The 15,850-nt window shown below is 36.0% G+C and overlaps 1 protein-coding gene across 2 annotated transcripts; it reads right to left on the reverse strand.

Annotated features, from left to right (window-relative positions):
• Positions 1-598: 598 nt before the first annotated feature.
• On the reverse strand, positions 599-15,615 carry LOC129578135 (coronin-2B-like). 2 transcript variants are annotated; one of them, XM_055466279.1, is made up of 13 exons: positions 12,322-12,570; positions 11,964-12,194; positions 4,183-4,239; positions 3,825-3,910; positions 3,509-3,725; positions 3,208-3,357; positions 2,892-3,056; positions 2,515-2,718; positions 2,322-2,426; positions 2,095-2,233; positions 1,583-2,013; positions 1,091-1,276; positions 599-988 (listed from the first exon to the last, which is right to left on the reverse strand). In XM_055466279.1, the coding sequence occupies exons 2-13, from the start codon at positions 11,964-11,966 to the stop codon at positions 863-865; spliced, it is 1,869 nt and encodes a 622-aa protein (XP_055322254.1). In that variant the 5' UTR covers positions 11,967-12,194; positions 12,322-12,570; the 3' UTR covers positions 599-862. The 2 variants fall into 2 exon arrangements, with proteins under 2 accessions (XP_055322254.1, XP_055322253.1); XM_055466278.1 differs by lacking the exons at positions 11,964-12,194; positions 12,322-12,570 and adding an exon at positions 14,610-15,615.
• Between the last annotated feature and the right edge of the window lie 235 nt (positions 15,616-15,850).

Raw genomic sequence — 15,850 nt, forward strand, 5'->3', positions numbered from 1 at the left:
GACGAACAAAAATCGGTTTATCACAATTACATAGAAATATATGAAAAAAATTGCAAAATGCGATTAATGTATTTTCTCTTTAAATCTCTAGTAAACAAACACTTTGATTGCAATTTAAAAAAAACTCACGCACATCGATTTTACCATCAAAAGCACTTTTTTGTTTCGATATTTTTGTTTTAAATTTTTAATAAAGCCAATTTGAGCAAATTGTTTAGATAAGCCAATGCACTGCTTCGTTTTTCTTCTGTTTTGTGTGTGTTGTTGGCATTTTTTTGTATAAAATTTTTAAAAAAACATTCGGTTTTGTATGAAAATGTCGTGCATCCTAAACAAAAATCGACGCCAAACCACATCGAGGCAAACATTGCAAACAGGAGGAGGGTGAATATTAGCAAGGACATTTTTGTTTGTTCATAAATACACCACTTACAGCTAAAACATCTATCAAAGCCCAATTACAATTGTTTCATTTACTAAATGTACTCATGTTCATAGCTTTAAAGCGTGTCTCATTCTATTTCTTGCTTACTTTTTCTGTCTTTTTATATTCGACATTGGTACTTATTCAGAAAAAAAACGAAGAAAAAAAATCATATTTATAAAGATTGCAGCCATATAATAAACATTCTTACATACACGTTACACATGTTTAGGTTGTCATTATTTTTTGTTTGTTCTTGGAATCAAGCTGACTAAAAATTGGTTTCGATAAATTAACTTATACGCATAAAATACAATTGGAAATACACAGCGGGAAGAAGGGTGGGGGGAGGCGTTTTGGAAATATAATTCAATTAAAAAAAAAACTGGATGCACTTGCACTTGCTGTCTGAGAACCATTTCATCATTCTGGATCAATTTAACTCGCTAGCAATTGCAAGCGTTTCACTTCAATCTCTAGTTCTTCGCGTCGCTTCTCCGAATTGGCCAATTGATTTTTCAAATTTTTTATCTCCTCGTTTTGGCGAGTGTAGGCCTTTCGGAGCTGAAAATGTAAGAAAAAAAATTATTATAGAATAAAAATGATGAATTTTACTTTGACTATGAGAGTTAAAGTGCTATAAATTGGATTTTTCGGTAGTTTTACCTCATTTTCCGTGAAATTCAGATTTTCGGACGAACCGTTGGGCGTTCCATTCTTTGGTGTGGTCATCAAGCTGTTTTGAATATTGGCTATGTCTTTGATTGTTGCACCTTGGTGTCCGAATATCGCCTGCAGCTGATGGAATTTCGTGCTTTGATTTGTTGATGTCTTTTGACTTTTTTCTATCAGCTGCACAAACAAACACAAAAAGATTAAGTTATAAAATAAACCGGTCATATTCAATTACTTGTGTTACAAGGGGCTTATTTTTCATCACAAGTTAATTCATACAAATTAACTCGCGAGTCCTAGTACAGCGTATTCATAGCAAATTTACGAATCATCGCGAGTCAGTCGAATTTTTATTTCGAAGATACAGTGATTCATAAACTCACATGAATGACTCGCACAGTTGTCTACATTTGTCGTATTGACTCGTGATGTTTCGCATGACACATAAGCCCCTTGACTTGTTATTGTTATCAGTCAACACACCTGTTGCGAGCGATAGTCGGGTATTGTTTGTTGTGCCAAAAACGCGAATTTCTTTGAATTATTATTATCACAAGTGTGCAATTTGTTATCGTTGTCTTTGTGCTTAGTTAACCCGTTCATATTGCTTTTGATATTCAGATTATAATTCGAGTCGACGATTTTTTCGAATTTACGTTCGATCGCAGTCGGTTGTTCGTTAATTTGATGCTTATTTTGTTGTTGCTGTTGCTGTTGTTGATGATGATGATGGTTTTGTTCTCGTTGCTGCTGCTGTTGCTCGTTTTGCTTATACTTTGCGTTTGTGATATCGTTTACCATTTTCGGTTGTTTGTTCACCATTGACATCATAATCGGTTGCATATTACGTCCCTTGAACCAATCCTTTGCCAATATTGCTGGTATATTGGCCGCGGTGTCTGGATACAAATCATCTAATATCGAAAACACCGTGAAGAACCCATTAGTTTCATATCGATTTTCTTTTTTCAAATCATTTCGTCAAAATCACTTACTCTGGAACATTGTCGATCGCCGTGGGACAATCATAGCGATTGGCTCGCATATACTTCCAGCAGCATGAAGCTTATAAAATCGGAATATTTCACAGATTTGCGTATTCAAACCACGTTTCGGCATGAAACCAAGCGCTTTCTGTGACAGAATGAACGAGAAAGAAAAAAATTCAACCATAGATCAAATTTCATAGACCGACACAAATGCGGTTTGGTTTCACACTTACCTGCGGATGACCCGATAAAAATTGATTTAAATAGTGAATGTAGGGGGCTTCATCGACAATTTCATAGTAACGAATACTTCCATCTCCCTTTCCGGCCAAATAGAGCTGTGAATTGAAATAACACACCATTAAATTCGAAATTCGAACTTATTTTGTCCAACATCTCAGAATTAACACGCGATTTACTACTCACCATTCGTGTATCGTAGTCAAAATACGGAGTCACAACACCACTTGAGCTATCCATTACTTCTTGGTGTAGTGGATTTTTCAAATCATGTTGATCCCAAATCGAGTATTGTCGGTCGGAGTGTCGCGAGAATCCGGTTGTTACCACCTTTCCGTTGTCTAAAAATGCCACCTTCGAACACTTGGTGCCCATGTGACACACACCTTCCTGTAAATATCCAATTGGAATGCGAGAATAATCAATGTTTATTTTCAACAAATGGAATACTCATTTCAATTTGTTTTTTTTTCTTTTCATTATTATTTCATTAAATGTTTATAAATAAACTTGAGACATTTTTCCAATTAAAAATTCTTGATAACGCCGAGAACAACACATACCGAAATAACGATTGCGGTTCGCGGTTCAATAACACGTAATTTTTTGTCTTTGGAGGTGGTTGCAATGTAGGAGCCATCGCGATTTACAGCCAACGAATAAATCATATCCACGTGACAGTCGATGGTTTGCATGATTTCTTGTGTTGATACATCCCAAACGAGCACCTGTCAAAACACATTAAAAGGATTTCATTCAATCAAAAATGCTGTTCTCTCTATCTCTCTTTGTAGACGAGAATCGTTATCGATTTCAATTGGCCGCAATTTTAAAAATGCACCCTTTAAATTACCGAGTAATTCAAGCACGATTACTTACAGTATGGTCGAAACCAGCACTGAACATCACATTACTGGCAGTTGGATGCCATTCGATGTGCAGAACCTTTCGTCTGTGACCCAAGAGTTCCGATTCAAAGATGTCAAGATTCGATGTTAAACCCTCTTCAGGGATGCGCCAGATTTTGATCTAATGAGAAAAAATAAATTGGTGCCATGATGATGTTTTGATATTGAAATTATTTTTGATGCTTTAAATTTGAAAAAAAAGGATCTGTTTTTTACCAAAACTTATTTTAACAAAAAAAAAAGATCGAAAAAAGAAAGAATTCAAAACATACGGTACAATCATCCGAAGCTGATGCAATGATACAATCGTTGAAGGGATTCCATTTCAAATCTAAGATCTGTCCGGAATGGCCGATAACTTTATTGCACTGGAAATCGATGCGGCCAGTCTGTGAGATGGGAATGACGACAAAGGCATAGTCAACGACAATAGCTAAAAATAATGGGTTCACTGCACACAAATTGCCATCGTTTCCGCTTCGAACCACACTGTAAACGATAGATGAAATGAAAATGTTTGCTTAAAATTCTGGAAATTTGACTTATAACCCGCAAACGGTTTATTTTGAGAAGAAAAGTAATATTTACCTTATATCTGTGTAACTATTTTCCTTTCGCGATGGTGCTCCGTACACATGTCGAAACTTTGATGCGCGCACTCCACGAAACCATAGCTGCGAAGAACGAGATTTACAGTTTGAAAATAAATGGAAGAAGAAGCAAGAAGAGAATAGGGAAAAAAATCACAAAAAAATTTGCGGTTTGATTTATTCCCATCGAAATTTATGCACATGTTCATGAATAACAAAAATCAGTATACAGAAAATGAAGGAACAAAACAGTCAAACGCAACGAAATAAAATAATGAGGAAAGTAAACAAATTGACAAGCAATAAAAATGAATCAATAAATTCGTTAAAAAAAAAAAAAAATTCATGAGCATTACCTGTGAGTTCGTCATTGTTGTGTCTTTGCTTAAAATACTGTACAATTCGTTGATTTGCTAGGTTTTATTTGTATGTTTGTTTTCGTGATTGTCAATATGAAATGGATTATTATTTTTCCGAAAAAGCGCGAAATGGAGAGAGAAAAAATGAAACGTTTTATTTACTGAACAGGGCCAATGTGGAATAAAATAATGTTTGGTTCTTTATTCGTCATCAAATTTTGGTTTTAGCACGTTTCGTTATTGTGATATTTATATGTGCGATTAGAAAATCCTTGGTGGTGCACGGTTTATTTGTTTTTTATTTTTTTAATTTCGTGTTCGCTTTTACTTTTTTTTTCTCTTATATTCTCGACAAATCAATTAAGCGCTCAATTTAGACAATTCAACGAAAGCCAAGCTTTTAAACCGCTACGATATTCTAAGGCAGGTATGCAAGAAGAGAAAAAAAAATACAAAAAACAATAAAAATGAAGGAAAAACATGAAAATAAATAACACACAAAAAAATAATAGGTTTTAGATAGTAAAGTTAACAGATAATAAACGGAAGAAATTAAATTGTAAGTGGAACAAAGTGCAGTCGTCGTAAATATGGCCTTTTTTCGTTTTATTGACCGTGCTGCACATTTTAAAGCACACTTTGAAGAACGCAAAAAAGTAAATAGATACACACCAACAGCAAACAAACAGGCAAACAATCAATAACAATTTAATTGTAAACAAGCAAAAAACGACGACGACGACGACAACAACTAATAAAATTGAAAACGAACCATAACTCTCACACCCACTTATCTGCGTGTAATAGGGCAATGGATAACTCAAACAAGAATATGAACTACCTTTGGTGCGAAAGTCGAACATCGGGTTGCGAACGCGCACTCATTCGATTGAGTACGAGCGTCGCATTTGCGATTAGCACACATTCCGAGCGGTATTCAGCACTCGGTCACATATCGACACATACCTCCCAAAAAAAAACTGCACAATCAAGTCGAACCGTTGATTATCTCGATAATCAATAAAATACTACATTTAAACATATTTTCACCGTTGTTTCATCGTTGGCCGGACGACGTCATTTTCGTAACCGTTTTATTTTTATTATTATTTTTTTGTGAGTTCGAAATGGTTAGTGGTTATGGAAAAGAAATATTGCCATTTGCTTTTATCTATCTGAGTCAATGGAGTGTATTGACATGCGGCTCGCAATGGAATTGGATCTCGGTAAGCAGCGCTTATCACAGGTCTTGATTTCCAATTGGTTTTCGAGACAGAGCGAGAGAGGAGCGAGAGAGAAAGAGAGAGAGAGAGAGAGGGAGAAAACAGCATCCAGCACAAAAAATCGCGACCAAAACGAGTTAGTCTACCTGTGCCATCTCATTTTGCCAGATCATAACGCCCATTCATTTGGTGCAATCTGTCTCTCTTTGTCATTCGTTCAGTTGGTAATGAAAGTTGGATGTTGTGCGGCAATTATCCCAATTTCTCTATTAAAATATTATTGCAGATAAACATCAACGTTAACCGGTGTGCGTAATGATCATTGCTGAAATGATCTAGGGAAAAGTGAAATAAAACGATAGAAGAGAGATGAAGAGGAATCGAGAGAAGAAGAAGAAAAATGTACCAAATCAAGTTGAGCATTACTTGTTTCTGCCTCTAATCTCTCTTAATGCGAACACATTGTGCAGAGAAAAACAAATGTCTGGTGCCAAACAGCAGACGACAACAGCAACATGCTGGACAAGAGCTAATTGAGCTTCTAAAACGGTGGATTGAATATATCTAGAGAGTGATGAAAATGACGAAGGCGAACACAAAATGGAGAGAGAGAGAGAGAGAGAGAGCAAAAACCAACCAATCTGATTCTGGCCGAGAAAATAAAATGCACATTGCAAATGAATACGAATCGTGTGGATGGGCTCAGATCAGCGACTTAACACCGCAGACTGCTGCTGTTACTTTTAACATGTGCGATGAAGCAAAATGATATTGAAATATTCAAGCAAATCAAATAGAATTCCAATTTTAACATTCCGATTACGCTGTGGCCTAAACCAACATTCACGCATCATGTAAATCGTAAATGTAGTGAATGGTGACACTACTAATCGTGTTCAATTAGACTGTCATTACGATCAATTAATGTGCAAGCATGCTGTGCTGTGTATATTTTGTTACTGCACGTACGCAATCGTCGTTCGTTCGCTGGGATGTGGTGAGCTCCATTTGATCATCACCTTGTTGCATTTTACCAAATGTGTGATATCATATTAACACACTTTGTAACGGGTTGACCGTTGCTCTCTGCTGGCTTTGATTTGACAGTGGAATGCTCAAGTTCAAATGGCCAATCGTCAATCGCCGCTTCGCTTCGAATCGAATGCTAAGGCAAAGAAGCGTCAATGAATGGCTTCACAACATTTCAAATCGAATTTGAATACAATTTTCAAAGAACACTACTCTTTTATATTGCAATCAATTCATATGAATTACGTTTACTTTATCATATAGAATCTGGTTTCTGCTGTTTTCCTCATTTCAATGTGTGTACTACTGTGAATGAATGACTGAATATAGAAGAAAAAAAAAGAATGCACGAGCAGAAAAATATCGGTTAGTTAACCAAGGGATTTATGGCTTGGACGTGACCAACTTTAATTGATTGTGAAACTGATAGTTCTGTCGTTGTGTGTGATTTTTTTTTTTTTGTTCGCATTTAATTTAATTCTATTATTCACATTCGGTTTGGAACGGGCTTCGCTCATCATTAATGCATATTCATTACAATCGATTGATTCAACCTCAAGCCAAAATGCAATCATCGGGGTTCGATGATGCGTTTGATTTTTCGTCGGTATTGCCACTTCGTGTAAGATTGTAAACACTGGATTATATATATTCCAGTATGGATATATTAAAGCGTACATTTTTTTTCCGTTTTATTTTAATTACTTCAAGCCGTTTGTTGTGAGAACGGCAAATCAAACTCGATTGGCAATTCAGAGACTTATTCAAGGATGTTGCATGTTCGACGATGACGACAACGACAACGACGACGACGCTCATACACATAGCTTGCACCATTGCTAGGCGCACTCGTTGCAATTTGCTCACACGGAATCAGTTTTTCGTTTTCGCGTATTACGAGACGATACAACGAAAATCTATTTTTACCCACTAACGATAGCATTATATGAGCAATAGTTCGCAGACGTTCGTCTTTTTTTCTCTTGTTTTTTTTCGGTATCATCTCTTCATTTGTGCAGCATGTGTTTTCTTTGGTAACGAACCTTTTTCTTGTTTTATGCTGCTGTTACTGTTGTTGTTATCTTTGGAATTGTACGGTTGATTATTCGTCATCGCCTTTGTTCGAGCAACACATTTTCTTGTTGCTTGCTGAGATTTCTGTTTGCATGAAAGTTAATTGCTTCTTTTCGTTTTCATTTTCATTTTGGGGGGTTTCTATCTTTTCTGCGTGTTTTTTTCTCTCGATCTTTTATGATTTGTGTTTTGTTGCTGTTGTTGCTGTTGTTGTTGTTGGTCGGATTTATGTGCACTACCGCTTCGGTTTATTTGTTTGTTCTCTACTCTGCCATAATCAGAATTCTCATGTAATTTTTAACGGTTGAATTACGGTACATCTCGCACATGTAATTCAATTTATTACCGCCAATTGCACATTTCTCTTTCAATTCAGTTCAGATTGAAGTGTGTCATCGACATTTTGCATCGACGACATGAGCATAAAATAGGAAAAGAAACAAAACATGTCGGCTACGCGACAATAACAGTAACAACCAGCAATTGACAAAAACAACAAAAACAGGCGACGGTGGCAGCAGCAGCCGCAGCAGCGGCCCAATAGACATTTACGCCATACAGTTTGTTATAGTAATAACAATAATATGAAATGATAATGGAATTGCAAACTCTATCGGACAAAGCAATCGTGAAAATTGTAATTGCCAGCGATGTTTTTTATGGTGTCACACACACTCTCTCTCTGTGTGTGTTTGTGCTCAGTGTTCACTCTCTCGGTGACATAATTCCAATTAAAAACGTTGTCAACCGATATGAAACCGTCAAAATGATTCAATAAGTTATGACCATTTTGTTGTACAAAGTGTACACGTTTCAACATCTATGAATATCAATTGGAATGAAACAATAACAGTTGCGCCGCTGCTGCTGCTGCCACAGCGAAAATGGCCCCCAGAAACATTCAGTCAATTTTGATATAAACTTATTGTAAGTTTGATATCTTGTAAGCGAATCAGTTGATTTTTACAACAAAATTCGTCTATGCTTGTGTTCTGTCGAATGTTTTTTCTTGCTGGCCATTCTTTTTTTTCCCTCTTGATTTTATTGCAGTTTCACATTTTATTACAATTTGCAGACACCAACGGCGAAAAAACAGGAGTAGCACAAATAACACAAGCAGCAGCAGCAGCAGCAGCAGCAGCAGCAACGTAGACAAAAAAGAGAATCATTCACGCTTATTGGACTCGAACGAAAGAACGACGATGTGTTGTTTCTCTCGGCCTATGCTAAGTTTTTGAGCTAAAGAGGTTCTGCAACACCACGTATATACAATCGCAATGCTTGAGCTAGCCCAGTGTAGAAGTACGACTAATTTTAGTGAAAAAATTGCTCTCTTGTTCGTTTCATTTTATTTGTCTTATTCGTCTTGATATGCATGCTCATTTTATTTTCGGACGGTACATTTTTTTTGTCAATTAAAAGCATTGTGTCTGATTTCATTCGTTGTTTTTTTCTTCTGTGTGTTCATATGTTTCGTCTTAAGTGACGTATGAAATTGTGCATGCGAGCTTAAGAGATGATGAATACGTTCGACCCACGTTATCTTACATTAATCACATTTAAAAGAAATTAAAATGATTTCTTTTTCTCAGTTTTACAGTTCTCAGAAGCATCGAACACATCATGCAGGCCTATAAGAATGGGTGATTTCATTTGCTATATACATATATGTAAATGTTGCAATCACTTAAGCGGTGATAACATTATAATGCACAATCTATTTTACAAACGATATACAAATCCTGTGTTGTGTGTGATAAAGTTCATTGTTATGCGTTGACCAGAAGCAAAACAGAACAAAAAAAAACATTCCTTTCTGTTTTATGTGCATGAGATATCTTGTGATGGAATGTGGGGGAATTTCTATAGAAAATGCCTCAAAATGAGATTGGCCGCAAAAATAAGCACTTTTCAAAACGTGACATTCCACAAAAAAAATCAATGTGTCGATATGGATTCAACACACAGGCAAAAAATGTGGAGTAGGGCATTTGCGTACATATTTGATGAGATGATCAAGGGAAATTTCGAAATTTCGAACGATACTGTGCTTAGCGTATCAATCACCAAAAACTGTACATTTTTTTTACATTCTAAGTTCAACTTCTTTCTCTCTCTCTATTCCATAATCTCTATGCCATCACATATTCGCAATCGTGCTTAGAATTTCAGCACACCGAAATGAGCGTTTTATTTTTGGAGAAAATCTCGATGAAAGCCAAAAAAAATAAATAAAAAAAGTGAGCCGGTGAACAAAAGTAGTCGGAATGAAATTAGCATTCATATCAAATGAAATGACTTGAAATAAATTCACATATTAAACGAAACCACCATTTTTTTCGATTGTTTTTAGCCAAGTAAGATCAGTCTAGTTTCGATCGAATAATATTGATATGTATTAAAATGACAGCATGTCATTACAAGTTGATCGATCTCATCTGTTCATGGTCTTTTAATGAACTTCCACACAATACAGAACAGCACTTTAGTTTTTTTTTTCTCGCTCGCTTGTGTCGATTTACCAAATTTAGCATTTTTTTTTGCAACGTTGCAAATTGTCGGTTGGGTGCCAAAAAAGCCATCATTTTTCGGTATAAAAAACAGCCATCAGACAAAATTTATGGCTGATTCACATAAATTATAATCATCTGCTAGTTTTCACGACGTGTGTTTTATGGCCTTTTTCTTCACACGTTCATTTGGTTGGTTGTTTTTTTTTACTCGGTTCACTCTCATTGTGGTGGCATCGTGCATTCGATGTGGTACGAAGTTCGGTCGACCACAGCTTAGCTATTCTGATAAAAATGTGTGATGCGATCCAAAAAAAAAAGTCAAGGGGAAAAAAGCATTTCAACTATTTACGCCATAATGATTTTAAGCGCGTTGCGAATTCAAATGCACGGTTTAATTCGAATGATTCGTCGAAAAAAAAATGAACAACAACACATAGAACCGAACCAATTGCGATTCAGTGGTGTCGTTTTTATCCATATATATACATTATAAAAACCCAATACGTACATTGGGTCATTACAATACATCAGCAGCGCACCGAAAATCCGAAAATAATTCATGCGCGAAGAAATCTCATTTTTGGACGATCAGCCATCGAGCGTGCTCTCTCGAAGTTCAGGTCAATCAACTGTCCTTCTTCCATGTACTTAAAGTTCAGTATTTTAAGAGCGTGTGTGATAGAAAGAGGGACAGAGATCGAGAGCAAAAAAAAAGTATGGCAAAGACTCGTTTTAATTTAATTGCTAATTTAACCGCTTTATTTTTATTCGGTGTGCAAAGCCCCATACACGCATCAAGTAACGGAAATGTTGTATAAATTTTTCATTTTATGTGCGTATCAACGTTATGTGAATGATAATCACATCACGAAAATTATGTTTTCGATTCATACAGGTGTCACACACACAATCGGTCGAATCAGCCGTTTTTTTTCTCTCGTCTTTCTTCTGTTGTATGGTTTTTTGTTTGTTGGCATAGTAGCCAGTGTGTGTGTGCACATGTTGTGTGTGTGTGTGTATGGAACACTTTTTGATGGCTTATTTTTCTGCGGGCGAATGCGTTGCTTTAAATTTGGGTGAATTATTGAATTTCAATGGCCAATTCATTCAATTCTGTGAATTAGATTTTCTTCTTTATTTTGCATACAAATACATGATAAAGGTATTATCATTCAGTTTCTGATTATCCGATGATATGAATCTCTTTCTCAAATGCAATATACAAATAACAATCACGAATGAATGGAAGTAATCGCTCTTTGGGGCTATTTCAACTTAGATCGCGATTCATTCAAAATAAATGTGTTGCACGGTGAAACTCTCCATAAAGTTCATCAAGTTTTCCAGTTAACTTACACTTTTCTATTTCGATTTATTATTTCGGTTTGGGCTCTTTGTTTCTTTCCTATCTAATACACATATACATTGTTGCGGTCAGCTTCTTTTTATTGTTTTGTGTGTGGATTTGCTGATTGACATGCATATTTCATCATGAGAGAGAGAGAGAGAGATAAATAACATTTACGGCAAATCGTCTTATATCGTATGTATATGTGTGCGTATTGAAACCGTTTGTTTGCCATAGAAACGGTAAATCTTTCTGCTGTTTTGTGTATGAACTTCCACTTTTCTATTGTAATCAGTTCGGAGAGATGATTTTTTTCTACTCTTTTGAATTTCGATTGTGTACGTTAGTTTTTTGTTTCTTCTTTTCACCGGCATCGCGATTATTGATTGTTTTCGGAATGCTGGGAAAATTCATGTCGGCCTCGATCAACTCGTAAATCATTGTACGCATGCTTTATTTATTTACAAAGCACACAAAAAGAGGAGCAACTCTCAATCGAAATGCCATAATTTGCTGGAAAACGAGTTCAAAAAGTCGAATCCGGCCTGAATTGATTAGATAAAAACTATTGAAAATTGATACGATGCTCACCATTTCCGATTGCTTTCAGCGGTCATCCAGGTATAATTTTGCTTTTGGATACGAAATTAAATCGTTCGTTACTTTTTTCGTATGTGGTTCACCTCATTGAAAGTCATCGAAATTTCAAAACAGTTTTGATTTGCGTTCGATTGAAGCAAAACCGATGACGAGACACAAGATGCATACCATTTCATTTCAAATGGAATTCATTCCGCCTGAGCAATTCGACTTGTTCTCGATCTGAGCGAATCCAAAACGGAAAGAAGAAGAAGAAGGAAAACAAAACATGCAAACGCATGGAACGCATTTATCATTTGTGGTGAGAGAGAGATAGAGAGACTTAGTGATGAGAATAAATGCAGCAAACCGTAAAGCTGTTGCATGGAACGTCGAATGTTCGCATTCAATACACTTCTTTCTTCATTGTTTATTGACACATTTAATTTCACATGCGTTCGTTTTTCCTTCTCTTCTCCTTTGGTGTATTTGAATTAAAATTGTAGCATTTCTAATCTCTCGCCTGTGTGTACTGTGTATGCCACCAGTTTTCTTCTTCTTCTGCCACAAAGTTGTAGTAGCACATAAAATAATTACATAGTATGAGTCATTTTCAATGCCGTGCTGAAACATGATGAACACGAATAATAGCAGCAGCAAAAAACAAGAACAACAAGAAATATTTTATGGATGATGAAAAGTGCCACCATATGAAAATAAGTAGCGACAGTGACAGAAATGTGGAATTTGGTATAAACGACAGAAATACATTCAAATGATAGATCCTTTTCGATATTTGATGACGAAATGGAGCCACAGAGAGAGAGAGAGAGAGTGAGAGGAAGAGAGTAATTGTATATAATTTGCATTTGCTCGAAATTGCAAACACATTTCCACCCGATATTCATAAAACATGAGAAATGCATGCAATCATCATCACATAGCCATATAACACACGCAACAAGCGCTTCAATTTGTGTATCGTAAGTGTAACACAGCACATTTTGAGCTAGAGAAACACATGCACACATATCCCTTTTAGAAAACCAGATTGGAGTAGAGAGAAAAAAAAAATATATATATATGTGTATAGGATATAGGAAACAAAAAATCGATATTTTTATGATGGCATTCGTTGACCTTTCTCTTACGTAAGCTTCAAGACAAACACAACAATCGCGTTCTTCGATTCAATTTCTGTTTTTTTTTTTCTCTTTTCCATTATGATAGATTGTGTTGAAAGCAAGGAAACAGGAAAGCAAGTGAAAATATAACTATACAGAAAATGTATATATTCAAACTGGAGAAATAAAGCGAAATGAAAAAAAACTGTATAAAAAAATATATATATGACCAAATGCTGTCAAATGATACGGACTGTATCGTAATATGCTAAAGAATTTCGCTACATTTCGCCGATAGACCAGCAGCACACGCCATTAGAAACAGCGAGCAATGAACAACAAACAACAACGGAACGACCACCACGAACCGAGCGCACAATGATAACAGAGCAGAAAAAATGTTCGATTAACAAATAAGTTCAAGAGAAGAGAAACAGAAGAAAAAAAACTAATCAAATAAAACAAAACCAAACAACCAACGGCCGAACAAAATATGCATATGCATATGTATAATGAGTGCGCCAAAACAAAATGCAACTCAGAATGTGAAGTGTGTTTACGAAAAAAAAAGTGATTATGAAAATGCAAAAAAGAAATTGAATTGAAATGAAAACAGTCGATATATGTGTATCGTTGAGCCAAAGTACAGCACATGGAATGGATGAGCACAGGGAAAGCAACAAGCAGCAAACGCACACCGCAAATATAATATTGATATTTAAAAAAAAGAAGTGTATTCAATTTTTTTCTCTGCAGCTATCTTTCTTTCTTTCACTTGAACACTTTAAGTGCATAATATCTATTACGTGTGGTGCTTCTACCATTCTGATATGTTCTTTTTTTCATTCGTTCGGCTTTTTTTCTCTTCATCTTCTTCTCGTTTTGTATGTTGAGGTGGTTTGTTTGTTTGTTTTTTTCTTCTTCTTTTCTTTTCTATGTGCATTTTTTTTCTCTGCACAGACGAAAAGCTAACTGGGCAATAAGCATTGAGCTAGAGAAATCAAACGCTTGTTTATGAATAATATTAACATTATCCAAAGCACTTTGCGTCCGCGTTCTTCTCTCCATCTCTTTGGCATACGAAAAATCAAAATGGCAATTGCAAATGATTTTCCATGCAACATTGTTGTGTGTTTATTGAATTTAGCTGCTGCTGCTGCTGCTGCTGAGGCTGCTACTGTTATTGCTGTTTGTAATTAATTTTGTCTATATGCGTATTACATGCAGTAAGTGCAGTGGTTTTTTTTCGGTGTGCTTCTGCTCTTTTTTTGTGTGTTCATAACTTTTGCCGTGCCACCACCGCCACTGCCACTGCACTGCTCTGCTCTAACTCTGCCGCCGTGCCGACACATCGTCATGTCGTTTTTCGTTGTTGTTGTTGCTATTGCTACTCTCTAAGAGCTAATGCTGTGGCTTCTACTTATTTCCTCCGTTTTGTTAGGTTTTCGTTCAAAATATTATTAGATATTTTGTGTAATTAATTTTTTTTTTGCGTACTTCATATCTTGGTATAGTGTGCTTTTTTTTTAATTACCTTTTTCTCAGGTTTGTAGCAAGCCCGTGAATCAATGGTAGAATTTGCGTTTAGACTATTGTGATCTGCAGCGATAACGGTAACTTCTTGTATTTTCTTTTCACCGTCACGTACACCAAACTGAAATGGTCGATGCTGATGCTGATGTTGTTGTTGTTCCTTGCTGTTCTCAACTGCAATCAACGGTTGAACACTTCGTGCATTATCACAATTCGATTTGTTTGATTTTGTGGATTCTTTGGTCACTTTATCAATGCACAATTTATCAATAATATTTTTATCTTCGACCATGACCGAGTGATTCTGAATTGAATGTTTCAACTGTCCCTTCAATTTTAAACTATTTCACTCACTCGAACTTATTTCGTTTCAATTATGAACGGTTTTTCGTGGTAATTTATTTTTCCGTTCTTGTTAGCGATTTTTCTTTTCGGTTGTTATGAGTCACAGCAAAATAAATTGACGAATTGTTTGCAACGTTGATTGCACGACGATGATTAAAAGGGAAAAGCCGCGAAATTAGTTGTTATTTTTTGTTAGGCAAACAATAAACTTTTCATCAATTCGTTAGTTATGTTACAATTTGGTCGCTTGTTACTCGAATGACACTCTCTGATAACTCTCTAGAGCTAAACCACAGGTTGCCAAAATATAGCGAGAAAAAAAATCACACGAAAAGAAATGAGCAATAGGTACGGTAAAAAATTTGGATAATTTTATTTAAAATCGTTGCTTCTTTCGTTTGCGATGCGCTGAGTTGCGGTCACAAAATACGCCAAACAGAAAATTATTCACAATTTTTATATATATTTCGTATCGATATCGATAGTAATATATTTGATGCGAACGATAAACGATGGGGACCACGAAAAAAAATAATGAAGATGTAGATTTTCACACAACACAGAACATTGGCGACCGAACAACACTATACAAAGGCAAAGTTGGAAGTAAATATTGCAATGAAGCGTCCTCAGCGACAAACCATCGATGGTACGGCAAAAACGTAACACTCACTTGTATGTGAGGAGAGTGAGAGCGAAAAAGAGAGCGAAGAGAGAAGAAGGCAAAGAAAAGGGCTTATAGCTGTACATATATTGTTGTTTTGATTGTTTATTCGCCTCTCTCTATCGTTCGCATAGCTCGTTCGTTTCTCGCGCGCGTTTACATCGCACCAGTGCTCAGGCTCATAGCGGATACGATTTACGGCGGTTCCACTGTATGCGTGTGCGCACTTTACA

This window comes from Sitodiplosis mosellana, unplaced genomic scaffold (genome assembly GCF_009176505.1).
Source record: "Sitodiplosis mosellana isolate CC-2019 unplaced genomic scaffold, AAFC_SMos_1.0 Smas_scaffold_6226, whole genome shotgun sequence".
NCBI lineage: Eukaryota > Metazoa > Arthropoda > Insecta > Diptera > Cecidomyiidae > Sitodiplosis > Sitodiplosis mosellana.

Excerpts from the sequence above, each read along its gene's own strand:
- LOC129578135 (XM_055466278.1), bottom strand. The coding sequence starts at position 14,900 with ATGGTCGAAGATAAAAATATTATTGATAAATTGTGCATTGATAAAGTG. Across the intron at positions 2,427-2,514 it reads TTGACTACGATACACGAATG|CTCTATTTGGCCGGAAAGGG; the intron begins GTGAGTAGTAAA and ends TTCAATTCACAG. Across the intron at positions 1,277-1,582 it reads CCGACTATCGCTCGCAACAG|CTGATAGAAAAAAGTCAAAA; the intron begins GTGTGTTGACTG and ends TTGTTTGTGCAG.